This window comes from Dama dama, chromosome 28 (assembly GCF_033118175.1).
Source record: "Dama dama isolate Ldn47 chromosome 28, ASM3311817v1, whole genome shotgun sequence".
Taxonomy (NCBI): Eukaryota; Metazoa; Chordata; class Mammalia; order Artiodactyla; family Cervidae; genus Dama; species Dama dama.
This window is the reverse complement of record NC_083708.1, coordinates 41,499,691-41,518,082: the sequence shown is the minus strand read 5'-3', so window position 1 is coordinate 41,518,082 and position 18,392 is coordinate 41,499,691. Positions and strand designations below refer to the sequence as shown.

The 18,392-nt window shown below is 38.7% G+C and overlaps 2 protein-coding genes across 2 annotated transcripts in view; both read right to left on the bottom strand.

The window, feature by feature from the left end:
* Window positions 1-18,392, bottom strand: part of PDSS2 (decaprenyl diphosphate synthase subunit 2) — a 276,653-nt gene that overhangs the window by 227,883 nt on the left and 30,378 nt on the right. The window lies entirely within an intron of this gene.
* On the bottom strand, window positions 12,502-14,078 carry LOC133048051 (ras-related protein Rab-28-like). The gene is given in 2 exon segments (XM_061131589.1): window positions 12,502-13,875; window positions 13,878-14,078. Coding segments are annotated over 2 exon segments (666 nt in total). The 5' UTR covers window positions 14,067-14,078; the 3' UTR covers window positions 12,502-13,398.

The following is an 18,392-nucleotide window of genomic DNA, read 5'->3' as shown; positions in this document are numbered from 1 at the left end:
CTTAAATTCCAGCCACCATGGCTTCCCCAGAGTCTGAAGATTGTGTCTCACACCAGTCAGCAACACCATAGGGTTCTATTTGGGATTGCCCGCCTGTACCGCAGTCTGGAAACTGACTCCAGGCAAAGAGCCACAGCAATTGCAGAGCTCACCTCTTTTGATTCCTTTAGGAATCAGACTGTTAGACTGCCAGTTGTCCAGTATGTGAGGACAATTGTTTCAGTATCTGTCCAGTTTTCCAGTTGTTTATATAGAGCAGCAATTCTATATGCTGTACTCTCATGGTGAGAAACAAAAGCCCTTTCTCACAGTATTTGACTGTATATCAAACACTATATATAAAACAATTGTAGAGACTACATTAACAAAAATGAATGCAGTGAGCCTATTACTTCAAAAGAGAAAAATATCAGCATTTGTTGCCAACAATAAAATTAGAAACTTCAGGCAAAAATTAGAATTGCAGAAAACATATCAGCGACCATAACCTTGGCAACTTTCCAATTCTTACTCCTTACTACTTTTCAGATAAGATCAGTGGTGATACTAACACATGTGTGGAGTTTTAATATTGTATACTAATGATTTGCACAACTCAGTGAACCAATGTTTCCAAATGACCAATGCATGGTACAAAATTATGGGTGAGTAAAATATTCATTCAAAATAAAAGACAGTACAATAGATTTTAATGTAATAATATACAAAAGTTCATTGAAATGATTTCAGATTCCACACTGCAACTAACCTTTAAGAAACAACTACCTGTCAAGTTCTGCCATAAGATCAAAGAAGAATATTCAACTACCTGAAAAAATGATTAAATTACTTCTTTTTCCAGCTGCTGCTGCTGCTGCTAAGTTGCTTCAGTCATATCCGACTCTGTGCGATCCCATAGATGGCAGCCCACTAGGCTCCCCCGTTCCTGGGATTCTCCAGGCAAGAACACTGGAGTGGGTTGCCATTTCCTTCTCCAATGCATGAAAGTGAAAAGTGAAAGTGAAGTTGCTCAGTTGTGTCCGACTCTTAGCGACCCCATGGACCGCAGCCTACCAGGCTCTCCATCCATGGGATTTTCCAGGCAAGAGTACTGGAGTGGGATGCCATTGCCTTCTCCGCTTTTTCCAGCTATGTAACAGTGTAAGACTAGATTTTCTTCATTTACTTCAACCAAAACAACACTTTCCAACAAACTGAAGGCAGAAGCAGATATGAATATTCCATTGTTTGCTATTAAGCCAAAGATTTACAAAAATATGAAACAATTAATTCTTTCTAGTATTATTTATATTGGCATTCAATGAGTTTATTTTTTTTTATATTAGTAAATATTTTAAATTTCTCTTATTTTTTAATTTCTGAATTTCTGATACAGTGAATATCAACAAATACAATCCAGTGAAGCAGAATCTCCTTGCTGTCTTCAGTAATTTTCAGCATTGAACAGGGGTCTTGAAATCAAGAAATTTGAGAACCTAGCAAGTCTAAGTACTGTGAAACTGCAAGAGATTTTGCTCAGTTATACCAGGCTAACTCCAGCCTCTGACACTGCCCATCACTTAGCAAGTGTCTGTGCTAAGTCACTTCAGTTGTATCTGACTCTGTGTGACACTAGGGACTGCAGCTTGCCAGGCTCCTCTGTCCATGGGATTCTCCAGGCAAGGATACTGAAGTGGGTTGCTATGCCCTCCTCCAGAGGATCTTCCTGACCCAGGGATCGAACCCATGTCTCTTACCTCTTCTGCATTGGCAGGTAGGTTCTTTACCTCTAGTGCGACCTGGGAAGCCCAAGTGTCCAGTGAAGGAAAAAAAAGGCTATATGTTTTGGGCTTACCTCAATTTCCATCTGTCAAACTAGCCCACACAACTGTTACAAGTTCTTCTGATTTCTCTTTTCCCCTCTGATTCCCTCTGCCTGGATCAAAACTAATCCTAAAAACAAGTCCATACTTAGCAATCGCTCTCAGGAACAGCTAGCTATTTCAGCTCACATGAGAAGGGATCTCTAGAATTTAAGTTTACCTCTTCTCTTTGTTTCCATAGCTCTATCAGTTCAGTTCAGTCACTCAGAGGTGCCCGACTCTTTGCGACCCCATGAACTGCAGCACGCCAGGTCTCCCTGTCCATCACCAACTCCCGGAGTTTACGCAAAATCATGTCCATTGAGTTGGTGATGCCATCCGACCATCTCATCCTCTGTCGTCCCCTTCTCCTCCTGCCCTCAATCTTTCCCAGCATCAGGGTCTTTTCCAATGAGTCAGCTCTTTGCATCAGGTGGCCAAAGTATTGGAGTTTCAGCTTCAACATCAGTCCTTCCAATGAACACCCAGGACTGATCTCCTTTAGGATGGACTGGTTGGATCTCCTTGCAGTCCAAGGGACTCTCAAGAGTCTTCTCCAACACCACAGTTCAAAAGCATCCATTTTTCGGCACTCAGCTTTCTTCACAGTCCAACTCTCACATTCCATACATGACCACTGGAAAAACCACAGCCTTGACCAGACCTTTGTTGACAAAGTAATGTCTCTGCTTTTTAATATGCTATCTAGGTTGGTCGTAACTTTCCTTCCAAGGAGTAAGTGTCTTTTAATTTCATGGCTGCAGTCACCATCTGCAGTGATTTTGGAGCCCAGAAAAATAAAGTCAGCCACTGTTTCCACTGTTTCCCCATCTATTTGCCATGAGGTGATGGGACCGGATGTCATGATCTTAGTTTTCTGAATGTTGAGCTTTAAGCCAACTTTTTCACTCTCCTCTTTCACTTTCATCAGGAGGAGCTCTTTAGTTCTTCTTCACTTTCTGCCATAAGGGTGGTGTCATTTGCATATCTGAGATTATTGATATTCCTCCTGGCAGTCTTGATTCCAGCTTGTGCTTCCTCCAGCTCAGCGTTTCTCATGATGTACTCTGCATATAAGTTAAATAAGCAGGGTGACAAAATACAGCCTTGATGTACTCCTTTTCCTATTTGGAACCAGTTTGTTGTTCCATGTCCAGTTCTAACTGTTGCTTCCTGACCTGCATACAGGTTTCTCAAGAGGCAGGTCAGGTGCTCTGGTATTCCCATCTCCTTCAGAATTTTCCACAGTTTATTGTGATCCACAAAGCCAAAGGCTTTGGCATAGTCAATAAAGCAGAAATAGATGTCTTTCTGGAACTCTCTTGCTTTTTCGATGATCCAGTGGATGTTAGCAATTTGATCTCTGGTTCCTCTGCCTTTTCTAAAACCAGCTTGAACATCTGGAAGTTCACAGTTCACATATTGCTGAAGCCTGGCTTGGGGAATTTTAAGCATTACTTTACTAGCGTGTGAGATGAGTGTTTTCAAAATAAGATTTTTAGAATTTATCCAATTTCTGCATAACATCTATAGCCTGCCACTACTCACTGCATACTACTCGGGCGTTTTAATCCACCTGCTGCTGTTGTTTAGTCGTTATGTCTCACTCTTTGCGACCCCTGGACTTTAGCCCACCAGGCTCCTCTGTCCATGGGATTTCCCAGGCAAAAATACTGGAGTGGGTTTCCATTTCCTTCTCCAGGGGATCTTCCCGATCCAGGGATCGAATCTGTGTCTCGTGCTTGGCAGGTGGGTTTCTTTACCACTGAGCTACTGCCAAATAACAATAGCCAACACTTATTAACTAGCTGCCAAACAATATTCTAAGCATTTTATATAATGGTTAGAACTCATTTAATTCTCAAGAGAACATAATATGGTATTGTCACTCAAGTTATACAGCTTATAACTGGTAAAGTAAGAATTCAAATCCAAGCTATTTGGTTTCCAAGTCTTTAACCTCTGCCTTAGCTACTGCACATTTTTCCCTCAAGAAACTTAGCCCATTTTCATGGTTGTTACTATCATCTCAAGATTGAAAATATCTAAATCTTTACCTCTAGGTCTAATCTGTTTAACTGCTTGCTGAACTTCAACCTGGATATTCAGCGTATCTAAAACCAATGTATCTTTCTTCTTTACTCCCTGAAAACGTCCTTTTCCAAACATTGCTCTTTCACTGGTACCATCCTTTCCATCTTTGGTCAATCCAGGCAATTATGATTTTCTTTTCCTCTAAATTTCAGAAACATCTATGTCAGTAATTCCCAAACAATGATTCATAACCAAAAGTCTACTGTGGTGCATAAAAAAACAGAAATATAATGTGCTGTTCTATTTTAAAATCTGTCCTTAATTCTAAGATAACTCCTATATTTTATTGTTAGAATCTTTTTTCTTTTGTGAAATTGTGATAATAAATAATATTTAAGAAATTTTTTTTTCGTGAATTGAAAAGTTGACGATACTATAATGATTCCCAAGTTATTTGGTTGATTTGTTTTAAAAATTTGCTGATCTGGGAGATTTGAAAATCTGCAAACTACTCATCTATACTAACATTATCAGTTTACCAGGATCTGCTTTTAACTGTCCCCTTGCTTCGCTAATATTATGTATATCAAGTCAGGAATTCTTCTCAAAGACAGGCCCAAACAAAAGTAATAAAAGTTAGTAACTTTGGGGGCAGTATCAAAGAGTTACAAATGTACTGAAATTGTCCAAATTCCAATTTTATGTTATGATATAAATCCTCACAAAAGTAGACTTAATAGCAAGCTTTTTCACTATAGTCCAATGTGCAAAGTCACTTTAGTCGTGTCCAACTCTTTGCGACCCTATGGACTGTAGCCTGCCAGGCTCCTCTGTCTATGGGATTTTCCAGGCAATACTGGAGCGGGTTGCCATTTCCTTCTCCAGGGGATTTTCCGGACCCAGGGATCGAACCCACGTCTCCTGTGGCTCCTGCGCTGCAGGTGAATTCTTTACCACTGAGCCACTGGGGAAGCCCAGTTGCGCAAAACAGGCATTATCAGTTGGTTCTCCAAAATGTTCAAAAAAGATACTGTTGTCTTCCTGCCTTTAGACTCAGTTAACTATTCTTAAACTCATTCCCTTCTGACATACTAGACAGCCCCACCTATCTATGCAATAAGGAAATTATGTTTCTTACTTAATTCTTAAGCTTTTCTAACAGCTTTGCATGGGATTCTTTTTACAGGCTTAATCATGGTAAAGCCACCTTTTACCAAGCACTTTCTTTTTACAGTCAGTCTTAATTATGGTAAAACCACCCTTACACCAAGTACTTTCTGATATATAATATTACTTAATTCCCAGACACCTAAATGGATTTCCATCAATTTTTACTTTTACCACCTGGCTGAAAGCAACTAGCATGTTTTGAATGACAACGTATCATTGAGAAGAAATATGAAATATCTGCTCTAAAACCCTTCATTTCATAATTAAGAATAATGTAGCTTAAACTCACACAGTTAGTTAGTGTACACAATTGAGATCAGAAAGCTAAGCCTTCTAGATATCTAAGGAATTGCAGGAAGAAGGTATAATTCACAGGAAAAGAATCCACAGTCATATAGAACCAAGTCAGAAATTACTATATTCCTAGAATTAAGCAAAACAGTGGGTTAGGATAAGGTCAGAATATACATAATACACCTTCACTAATGGCCAAAGGGAGCACAATTGCTTTGGGGTCACAATGACCAAAAGTCATGCTGAAGTGCAAGCTTCCTGGGGCAATTTGAGAGAAAGAAACCCAAGAAGCCAGTGAGGATAAAGAAGAAAAATAATCTACCCTACAACTCAGCCACTAAGGAAGGTGCAGTGCAGTCAAAAGATTAGAGTTTTGATCCATCAATAGATAAATGAATAAACAAAATTTGGTATATCCATAAACTTATTTGGTATATCCATAAACTTATTTCTACAGAATATTACTACTCATTTATAAAAAAACAAATTGATACATGCTACAACATGGATGAACCTTGAAAACTGCTCAGTGAAGTAAGCCAGACAGAAAAAGACAAATATTGTATAATTCCACTTATACAAGGTACTCAGAATGGACAAATTCATAGAGACAGAAAGGGGAGTACAGTTTACCAGACATGAAGAGAATGGGAGTGAAGGGTTATTGTTTAATAAGTACAGAGTTTCTGTTGGAATTACGAAAAAATTCTAGAAGTGGATAGTCGTGATGACTGTACACCAATGTGATTATACTTAGCATCAGTGAAGTAAGTATATGCATTAAAATGGTTAAAATGGTAGATTTTGTTACATATATTTTACCACAATGGAAAAAAATGGAAGAAAAAATTAGAATTTTGGAGGTATGAGGCATTTTTGGTTTTCTAGGCTACTCACTAACTTATCACCTTGTTAGTTAAGAGTTATTTCCCCTAAAAACATTTCTTGAAAAACACAGTAAACTCAAACATTTTCATCAACAGGTACATATTTTGACAAATAAATAGGAATTACAGGCAGCTCCAGAAAACAGTCCTGGCAGTAAAACCAATCCTGACTGCTCTTATTCAATGGTTATTTAATCATCCTAAACTTATTTCTACAAGACATCCATTGTCATTTTTTAAAAAATCTCATTTACCAGGGGAGGGACCAAGAACTCCCTTAATCAGGATGCCACAGGGATGGAAGACCTCTGAGACTATATAACTGAACCAGCTCAGCAGACCATTGATTTTAGCCTCTCTTGCTCTTAACTGAACAGTGTCCTACCTCACTGTGCCTGGGGTCACATCTCAAAAGCTTAAAGAAGCCAGAAGCCAGGCAAGAAATGTAAATTAATGAAGCATGGGCATGAATTTGGGGAGAAGCAAGAAGATGAAGAAAGCTACAGCAGCCTGGAGTGTTTCTCTCATACTTACAGAGCACTGTCAATTGCTGCCAAGTGGTAATGCTAGCCCACTTTTCCCATACTTTCTGAAATTTTAAAAGAGGCTGCAAATTCAGACTTTTCAACTTACTCTAAAAGCTAAGCCAAACAGATCTGAGGACCCCAAGTAGCCTACAGACCCCAAATCTGTGCTTTTTGCTCCAAGCATATCCTTCTCCAAACCATGAAGGAAAATGGCAGGAAACAATACTTTCTAGTTATGCCATATCTCATTTTGCATAAGGACTTCAATTCCCTGGAAGCAAGGCAGCAAGCAACATTCAAGGAACATAAAGAAACCAAAGAAGTGAACCAAAAAGAAAATTTACATACTTAATACATGAAAAGTAAAACCCTGGCACTTCAAATAATCATTCAACTTTCACAATGTCAGGAACTGAGATGAGGGCTATGCTAAGTGGAGAACACTGGAAGAAAATATTAAGCAGCTAGAATAAAAGTTTTAAAACTCTTTAAAGCCACTATAAATTACACAATAGGAAATATGATCCCAGTGATTTACAATAAACCTGTCCCCTATGGCACAACATGAAATATCTGCTGTATCATTTTTGATCCCACTATCTTGAATTCTACCTGATTTTTACAACTGTGGTTGATATGACAAATACAGAACTGCAAGTGTATGTGCAACTTCCCAATTTCATGTGAAAAATTCTGTTTTGTGAATTTTTTTTTTGAAACTACCTCCTACTTGAGAAAGATAAAGGAAGGGAGAAATGCAATTGGAAAGGGGGGAAATACTTTGGGGAAAAAAGCTGCTTTCTTGCAGTTTGACAGATACAGGAGCCAAGAATAGTGGAGAAATAAAAGCTAATTTCTTGTTTGTTTTTGGTTTTATTTTTTAATTAATTTATTTTAATTGGAGGCTAGTTACTTTACAAATAAGACTATCTACTACCTTCCAAAGGTAATCCCTTCTCTGGCCAAGATGAGTCAGAATTCTTCCTTAAACTTTATCCAGTTAATTTATCCACAAATTGTACCATTTCCTTCTACTAGAAACAAAATACATAGTAGGATCCAGTAGCATTACATGCTTCTATGCTAGGTACCATGCTAAGCATATCACATGAATCATTTAATCCTCACAATAATATGAAATAGGTTCCTTTTTTTCATCTCTGATCAAAGTAAACATAGTCCCTACCGTCACGAGGCTTCTTTTCTAATGGGAGAGACAGACATTAAACAATGCCAACAAGGAATGTACAACTCCATTTATCACCAGAGTTAAAAGGAGTTGGTAACGCACCACTAATTCATGGAAAAGGCAAATCTAATCTTATCCAAGAAGGCATCTCCGTGGAAGTTAACGTACTGTTGAGATCAAAGGCTAAATATGTTTCATCTAGGCAAGGTCTCCTGGCAGGGGTAAGAGCATGAGAAAACGCTCTGTGGTGGAAGGAAACACAATGAGTTTGAGGTAGAGTATAAAGGCCAATGTAGCCAAAGCAAAAAGACCAAGGGAAAGCATGCTGTGTGGTTAGGGCAGAAGAAAGACGCCACCCAGGGCCCTGCTACTTACAAGTCTCCATCTTCAGAGGAACAGAAACCACTAAAGTTATTAGAAAAAGAGGCAGAGAGCATGATTCGATTTGTGGGTATCTTTATGCATTTTTAAATAAAAGAAAAAAATATCTACAGAAAAGAAAAATATCTACTCTCTTAGCAACTTTAAAATACACAATACAGCTTACACACAATACACAATAAAATACACAATACAGATTGTTAACTCATCATGCTATATGTTAATCCCCAGGACTTATTTATCTTATAACTAGAAGTCTGTACCTTTTGATCACCTTCAAGTATTCTGCCCACCTCCCACCTCTCACAAGCTACAAGGCGGCTTCCCTCATAGCTCAGTTGGTAAAGAATCTGCCTGCAATGCAGGAGACGCAGGTTTGATTCCTGGGTTGGGAAGATCCCCGGGAGAAGGAAACGGCAACCCACTCCAGTATTCTTGCCTGGAGAATCCCACAGACAGAGGAGCCTCGAGGGCTATAGTCCATGGGGTCCCAAAAGTTGGACACAACTTAGCGACTAAACTACTATCACCTCTCACAACCACCAATCTAGTCTCTGTAATCTGTAAGTCCTTCTTCATTTATATTCCACACACAAGTGATATTACACATTTGTCTCTCACTGTCTGAGAACATACAGTATGTGCCTTTCTCTGATTTATTTCACTAAGCAAATGCCCTCAAGATTCATACACAAAGGCAAGACTTCCTTCTTCTTTATGGCTGAATATTTCAGTGTCTGTGTGTATGTGTACCAGACTTTCTTTATCCATTCATCTGCTGATGAATGAACACAGGTTGTTCCCATATCTTGGCTATTGTAAAGATAGCTGCAATGAACAGGGGGCTGCAGATTTTTTTTTTTTTGACATAGTGATTTTATTCCCTTTAGAGAAATACTTGGAAGTGAAATTGGTGGGTAATATGGTATTCTATTTTTAATTTCTTTGAGTACTCTCCATACGGTTTTCCATAGTGGCTGTACCAGTTTACATGCCCACCAACAGTGCAAAAGTCTCACCAATATTCTCACCAACACGCATGTCTTATCTTTTTGATACAAGACATTCTAATAGGTATGAGATGATGTTTTATTGTTATTTTGACTTGCTTTTCTCTGATGGTTAGTAATGGTAAATACTTTTTCATGTACCTGTTGGCCACTGGCATATCTTCTTTGGAAATGTCTATCAGATCCTTTGCCTACTTTTTAATTGGGTTGTTTTTTCCATTGAGTTGTAGGTGTTCTAAACATATTTTAGATATTAATTTATCAAATATATATTTTGCAAATATTTTCTTCTATTTAGTAGGTTGCCTTTTCATTTTGTTGATAATTTCCTTTGCTGTTCAGAAGCTTTTTAGTTTGATGTAGTCTCACTTGTGTTTTTTTGTTTGTTTGTTTGTTTTGCCTGTTTTTGGTGTCAAAAAATAATAATAATCATTGCCAAGACCTATGCCAAGGAATTTATCCCCTATTTTCTTCTAGGAATTTTATGGTTTCAGATTTTATATTCAAGTCTTTAATCCATTCTGAGTTGATATTTTGTGTATGTTAAGATAATGGTCCACGTTTCACTGTTCTGTATGCAGCCATCCATCTTTCCCAACCTCATTTATAAAAGAAACTTTAATCCCATTGTATATTCTTGGCATCTTCCCCCATTGTATATTCTTGGCTCCTCTATTATAAGTTAATTGACCCTGTATATATGGTTTTATTTCTAGGGTCTTTACTTTGTTCCATTCATTTCTGTGCTTGTTTTTAGGTCAGTGCCATGGTGTGTTGATTACTACAGCTTTGTAATTTAGTTTAGAAATCAAGAAGTGATAGCCCCAGACTGGTTATTCTTTCTCAAGATTGCTTGACTATATGGGGGTCTTTTAAGGTTCCATATGAACTTTAGGATTGTTTATTCTATTTCCATGAAAACTGTCATTGGAATTTTAATAGGGGTTGACATGAATCTTGCATTTCTCTTCTGACTTTACTCATGGACTTTGGTCATGTGGATTTTTTTAAAGGCAAATAAATCAACACTTTGAGTTTAGGATTTTGAGTCATAATTTTAGAAAAGTTTTATAACTCTAAAGTTTTAATTAAATTCTCCCATCATTTCACATTTTATGTTTAAATCTCTGACCAATCTGGAGTTTATCCAAATATATAATGTCAAGTATTGACCTAACACATTCTCTTTCCAGATGGCTACACAGTTATACCACTACCAGTTATTAGAGTTCATCCTTACTCCCACTCAAGTAAGATACTGCTTTTACCATATCCTAAGTTACTGTATTTTCTAATTTATTCCTGAATTTTCAATTCTGCTCTATTAGTTTGTCAATTCATGCACCAGTATTACATTGCTCTAACTGAAACTTCATAGTATGTCCTAATATCTAGAAGGGCTAATCCCCTTTTCATTGCTCTTCTTCTTCAATGTTATTCAGGGTTCAGTATGCACTTTATGATTAGTGTTTCAAGTATTTTCATTGAAACCACTTTAATTTGTAAATTAGCATGGGAGAATCGGCTTCCCTGGTGGCTCAGATGGAAAAGAATCTGCCTGCAATGCAGGTGACCAAGGTTCAATCCCTGGGTCAGGGAGATCCCCCGGAGGAGGAAATGGTAACCCATTCCAGTATTCTTGCTTGGAGAATTCCACCAGCCAGAGTCCATGGGGTGGCAAAGAGTCAGATACGACTGAGTGACTAACATATACACACGGGAGAATCAGTGCTTTATGATGTTCAAATCTCCTATTTGAGAACATGGTATGTTTATGCTGACATCTACTTTTGAGTTTTTCAGGAATATGGGGAGTAGAGTGGAAGGAGGCCAGGTGGATGGATTAGACTAATGCAGTTTGTAGTAACTGAAGTATACAGAAGGGATAAACTGGAGAGAGAATAGGGTGGTTAAGAGGGAATAGTAACATTTAATCACCCGGAAAAGCCGGCCGAGGCGGGGGGAAGAAGTGGTAGAAAGAATAAAATCAAGTAAAGAATGTTTTTCAAGAAAAAAAACTTGTCAACAATTAGGACAGAAACATTTTTAAATAAATTCATTAGATTAACTGATACAGAAGTCTTTAGTCATCTTACTAAAGTCTATTTTGGGGAGACTTAGAAGGCTGGAAGCCACAGTGGGACTTCTAATTCCATTATGGCCAAATATAACAATTTTGTTCTAATTTGATCCTAAAAGGGTCTTCCTGAAGTCAAAATGCACTAAATTTGGAATATAACTCTATGTAATTATTCCTAAAATGGAGTTCAAACACAGTCTTACAAGAGGGCTGTGGAATATCTCATGCACAGAATGCATGGGTCCAGAAAACACTGCCAACAGAAAGAAGTATCAGGAAAGAGAGTAGAAAGTAACAGCTGTAGAGCAAAGGGGATGGCAAACAGGAAGCAAATTTTCTCCAAACCAAACTAAGCTATAACTTTACAGGGCGATTTGGCTTGGAGTTAGGCCCTGCTAACATTCTTAAGCACAGCTGAAGATTCAGATAAAATAGGTGACTCCTTAAATAAGACGCAACGAACAAGCCCCAACTGCTCAGAAATACTTGCTTCTGCATCTTTTCAAGATTCCACTCTCTCCCTCCCTCAACTTCATCCCCAAATCCCAATTGTGCTTTCTCTTTTGGTTAGTCCTAATAGAAGCATACAGACTTCCCTGGTAGGAAAGTAAGGATACTGGCAGGAAAGTTAGGGTAATAACTATTCTTAATTCTTTCCTAATATTCAGACAGTGGAGGAGGGCATGGCAAACAACTTCAGTATTCTTGCCTTGAGAATCCCATGAACACTGTTGTTTTTGTTTAGTCGCTCAATCGTGTCCGACTCTGCAACCTCATAGACTGAACATGCCAGGCTTCCCTGACCTTCACTATCTCCTGTTGTTTGCTCAGACTCATACCCATTGAGTTAAAGATGCCATCCAACTACCTCATCCTGTCACCCCTTCTCCTCCTGCCCTCAATCTTTCCCAGCATCAGGGTCTTTCAAATGAGTCAGCTCTTTGCATCAGGTGGCCAAAGGATTGGAGTATCAGCTTCAGCATCAGTCCTTCCAGTGAATATTCAAGGTTGATTTCCTTTACGATTGACTGGTTTGATCTCCTTGCAGTCCAAGGGGCTCTCAAGAGTCTTTTCCAGCACCACAGTTTGAAAGCATTCAGTCTTCTTTATAGTCCAAATCTCACTTCCATACATGACTACTGGAAAAACCATAGCTTTGACTATATGGACCTTTGTCAGCAAAGTGATGTCTCTACTTTTTAATATGTTGTCTAGGTTTGTCATAACTTTTCTTCCAGGGAGCAAGTGTCTTTTAATTTCATGGCTGCAGTCACCATCCACAATGATTTTGGAGACCAAGAAAATAAAGCCTGCCACTGTTTCCAATGTTTCACCATCCATTTGCCATGAAATGATGGGACTGGATGCCACGATCTTAGTTTTTTGAATGTTGAGTTTTAAGTAAGCTTTTTCACTCTCCTCTTTCACTTTTTCTATTATAGCTTTATTTCAAGCATTTTCAGTTAGATACCACTTTATATATTTTTACTCACAAGAGATAGCAAAAGAATCCTTTCTTAAGTATTGGTAGATAAAATATATGACTCATTCAGATGTTTGCACTCTGAAGCGTACTTTGCCAGGTATGAGTTCAGATAAGAGAATGAAACTGTGCTGCAGCAAAATCCTGGCTGATGATCAAGACCTGGATAGTTTTCATATTTGTTTAAAAAAAAAATTTACATCACAGACAAAAGACGTGAGGCCATTAACAGAGCCAACATTATTCTTTCTCAATGGAGCAGTCTGATTCCAGAGAATGGGCTTTCCAAGCTGAATTGAAAGTGTGTGGTCCCGAAGTTGAATTCCTTCCAGTCCAAGGAGCTGCCTGTGGTTGAGGCAACACACAATGATGAAGCGAGTTGAGCGGAAAGTGTTAACTGAACTACAGAGATGGTCACTGATAAAACAAGTTCCTAGAGGTCCCTGGGGCCCACACAGAGGTGAAGGGCAGTCAGAACTATCAATACAAAAGAAAAATGTGCTCACTGAACTGCACACATAGAGCTTCTAGTAGGGTTAACAGTTCTTGATGTGGGTTCCTGGTTGTAGTTTACAATATCTGCCTTCACCCCTCTCTGTGACTGTTCTATTTCTGCTTTGTTTAACTTGATTCCAAGGATTTCAGCAGCAACTTTCTGAAAACAAAGGAAGACAGAGTCTCCTGTCTTTGCTGAGACAAAGTGGCTACTAAAACCATTTTCCAGGCAAAATCTTAAGTGGTTTTCAGGTTTTACTGTTCGCGTATGCTCCAAATCAATTTTATTGCCCACCAAGGCAACCAGGGGCTGAGTTTCTGACTCCTCACTCACTTTCTTCACCACAGAATACCAATCTTCTAAATTCTCAAAGCTTTGATAATTTGTAACATCATATACCAAGAGGACTCCCTGTGCTCCATAGATACATTTATCCAACATCTTGCCTCCTATTGTCTGCCCTCCTTTGTCCCAGACTCAGAGTAACTAACATTCAAGCTTCCTGGCAATGTTATTCTTCTCAAAAAGAACTCCAATCCTATAGTTTGTTTGTACTGTTTCCCAAAAGTTTCTTGAGCAAAACAGATAGCTAAGGAGGTCTTCCCGGAGGTGCCGTCCCCCAGCACGACGATTTTCAGTTGCCGGTCCAGGCTCTCCTCCTCAGAGTCCGGCATGGTGTCCCAGGAAGGAGGTCCGCCTCCCCTCCCTCCTACCGACCCCACCCCCGCGAAATGGAGGAAGGGAAAGAGAGGGATCTCCGGGGGCGGGGAGAGGCGGAAGGCCGGCAGCGGGGACAGGACTCCCCCACCCCCGCCCCGGAGTCTCAGAGCCGCTGGAGGTATCCGGGGAGAACCACTCACCGGACGCCATCGTGCCCGCCGCCACGCCCCCTCCTCTTTCACTTTCATCCAGAGGCTCTTCAGTTCCTCTTTGCTTTCTGCCATTAGGGTGGTGTCATCTGCATATCTGAGGTTATTGATATTTCTCCTGGCAATCTTGATTCCAGCTTGTGCTTCATTCAGCATAGTATTTCACATGATGTACTCTGAATATAGGGCTTTCCTTGTGGCTCAGCTGGTAAAGAATCTGCCTGCAATGTGGGAGACCTGGGTTTGATCCCTCGGTTGGGAAGATCCCCTGGAGAAGAGAACAGCTACCCACTCCAGTATTCTAGCCTGGAGACTTCCATGCACTGTACAGTCCATGGGGTCGCAAAGAGCTGGACACGACTGAGTGACTTTCACTTTCACCCTGCATATAAGTTAAATAAGCAAGGTGATGATAAACAGCCTGGATGTACTCCTTTCCCAATTTGGAACCAGTCTATTGTTCCATATCCAGTTCTAACTGTTGCTTCTTAACCTGCATACAGATTTCTCAGGAGGCAGGTAAGGTGGTCTGCTTTCCCATCTTTTTAAGAATTTTCCAGTTTGTTGTGATCCACACAGTCAAAGGCTTTAGTGTGGTCAATGAAACAAAAGTAGATGTTTTTCTGGAATTTCCTTGTTTTTCCTATGATCCAGTGGATGTTGGCAATTTGATCTCTGGTTCCTCTGCCTTCTCAAAATCCAGTTTGTACACCTGGAAGTTCTGGGTTCACATACTGTTGAAGCCTAGCTTAAAGGATCTTGAGCACTACCCTTGCTAGCATGTGAAATGAACACAATTGTGCAGCAGTTTGAACCTTCTTTGGCCTTCCCCTTCTTTGAGATTGGAATGAAAACGGACCTTTTCTAGTCCTGTGGCCACTGCTGAGTTTTCCAAATTTGCTGGCATAACAAATACAGCACTTTAACAGCATTATCTTTAAGGATTTTAAATAGCTTGGCTGGAATTCCATCACCTCCACTAGCTTTGTTCATAATAATGCTTCCTACGGCACAAATTTGGACCAAGAATGGAAACAAAAAGATCACAGCACTAACATGCAGGAGTTCCAGATCCCCTCACCATATACCAGCTGCATGATATAGGCACATTAACTGTGTTACACCAAAAAGCACTGATGAGATCTCTTCTAGGTATAAGATCCTTGTTCATTAAAAGAGGATACTCTCAAATAAGGATTATTATTTTCTTTGGATGCTAAAGATACCAAACAGGATCAATAGATTCAACTAAAATCATTAAGGTAGAAGTAGAAAAGAAGGAAAAAAGGGTATCTGAAATTTAAAAGGGCAATTAACTACTCTCTATTGGAACTACATCAAGGAGGCTGATTATAATTTTCTTCAGATTGTTCTACACTGTATTGTACCCCCACACTCTAGTCCACTCCAACGTTCACCCTAACATGGTGGTATTCAAATATATTTGGGTCAACTAAGGAAATGTAATGCTTCTAAATTATTCTGTGGAACTAATAATAAACTTCTAAATTATTCTGGGAACTAGTGTCATTGGCTGTTCATCCTGCCATCAGCCTTAAGTGGTAGAATTTAAGAAGGTACTGCATCAGAGAAATGCATTCACTTGGTAAAATCTACTGTCTAATACCAATTTCCTACATAAGGCTGTCTTGAAAGAAACAGGAGCTGTTTCAGTTTAATCTGTATATCTCTTTTTTGAAACTAGTGGGCAGGAATAGAGGATATTAAAGGATGCGATGACTATTCTAAGGGGCACAGTTTTTATTTCTTTGTATAATTAGAACTGCTAGTTTTTACCAGGGCAGCAAGGAATAAATCACATATAGTATATTATGGTGACAGTTTATTCTATTTACTGTTACTGGGGGGAATGCATTCTATCCCTATAATAAAGTGACACAATTCCCTCCCAGGCATGTGCCTAAACCTTATTTCAAGAAAAAGAATTTGTAAGCACAGGATTCCACCAACTTACAGCAGGCTGAGTGGGGGTACATGAGCCATGATACGGGAAACAAACAGGAAAGAAACTGGGCATAGGCATTTGACGGTAATAAATATAATAGCAATCTAGAAGATGAACGGTTCATGTTGTTTATGATTACAGACTGATTATCCCTCTAAGTGCAAAGGCTATCCAATAAGTCATATCCGGGTTGATTTGTTAGCAAGGTACTTTCACCAGATAATAAATTAGAATGTAATTAAAGTGCATTCTGTCTGTTTATCATAGACTAAGATAGCTCACTATAATTCTCAATTATATGCTTGAAAACACAACATGACAGGCATGGTGAGTAAACCTTTCAGCGAAGGGCAATAAACATCCTAGGAATGCACTAAAAATGCTAGATTCTTCTCTAGTCCTTTTAAAATTTTGTCTCCAATTTTGATAAATTATGTGAATGGAACCAAATTAACTTGCTACTTGCTTTCATACGGTAAGTCATATATATATAGTAAGCTTGGACTCATAAGTCTCCAAACTTCTTAGCTTGCTGGCAATTCACTGAGGGCAGTGACTAAATCATGAAAGAAGTCAAAGAAAATAATATGCAATATTTAGCACAAACCTCTCTGCTAGATAGAAAAACTTAAGCACAGAAAAATCACAAAGGAAACAACATATATGAACATCTAAAATTTTAAAATGTGTTTAAAAAAGCATTTGTAGAACATAAGAAAATAAATCCACTGTATAAAAACCTCAAAAGTATTAATAATAAGAAACTCAGACCATAAGAAATAAATGAACAAGACATACAATGAGAAACTAATAAACAGAAACATAAAAAATAATTTCAAGCAAATTAAATTTAAACCAGGGCAACATTTTTCTATATATCTAATTAATAAAAAGTCCTTTTTAAAAATTATAATGACCAATATTGGCAAAAATACAGCAACACTTGTACTCTCACGTTGTTGTTCAGTTATGTTGTTAAGTCGTGTCCAACTCTTTGCGACCCCATGGACTGCGGCACACCAGGCTTCCCTGTCCTTCACTATCTCCTGGAGTTGGCTCAAACTCATGTTCATCAAGCCAATGATGCCATCCAACCATCTCCCTTCTCCTCCTGCCTTCAGTCCTTCCCAGCATCAGGATCTTTTCCAGTGAGTCAGCTCTCATACATTGTGATTATTTCTTGTAATAAGTTGATTAGAACTCTTTAAAAATACAATTAGGCATTTTGAATTTGGCGGTATAAAAATGTTTATGTTTTAGTTCTGTATTCCCACATCATGGAATCTAATAAACAAAAATATTTATCACAGCTTCATCTATATCAGTAATAAAAACCTGAAACAACAAAAATCTGACAATAAAGATACAATGTAAAATATGATATAATCATAGATGGACTACTGTGTGGCCATTTTAAGTGATGATTATGATAAACTAAGTAGAAAAGGCTAGAAAACTATATGTAAGGTGATCACATTTAAATTAAACATACGCATATTAAAGACTAGGAAGGAAAACACCAAAGTGATAATCATGTTAAGCTGGTATGATACACTGAATAACTGCCCCTCCCCCTAATACCACCATCCAAAGATGTCCCAGTCCTAATGCCTATAACCTGTGACTGCTATTTTACTCGGCAACAAGAACTCTGCAGATGTATTAAGGATTTTGAGATGAGGAGATTGTCCTGGATTATCTGGATAGGCCCAACATAATCACAAGAGTCCTTATAAGAGGCAGTCAGAAGAGTTGACTCTGAAAAGGAGATATCACAACAGAGGCACAGGTTGGAATGATGGACCACAACCACAGCTGAAGAAAATAGGCAGTCTCTAGAAGTTGGAAAAGATAAGGAATGGAATCACCCTAGTCTCCAGAAGGAATTCAGTTCTGCTGACACCTTGATTTTATCCCCATGAGATTCATTTCTGACTTCTGACCTTCAAAAAGTCAGATAATAAACTTGTGTTATTTTAAGCCACTAAATTTGTGGTAATCTGTTGCAACAACAGAAAACTAATAGATGGTAAGGTTGCCCTTTCTAAACTTTCTGCAATGTTCAAATTACTTCTACTGATGCATTCTAATACACAAATTTAGCTAAAATTAAGATTCTAGGTGAAAAACTTACTCTGCTGCAGTGGTTCTCAACTCTGGGTGCC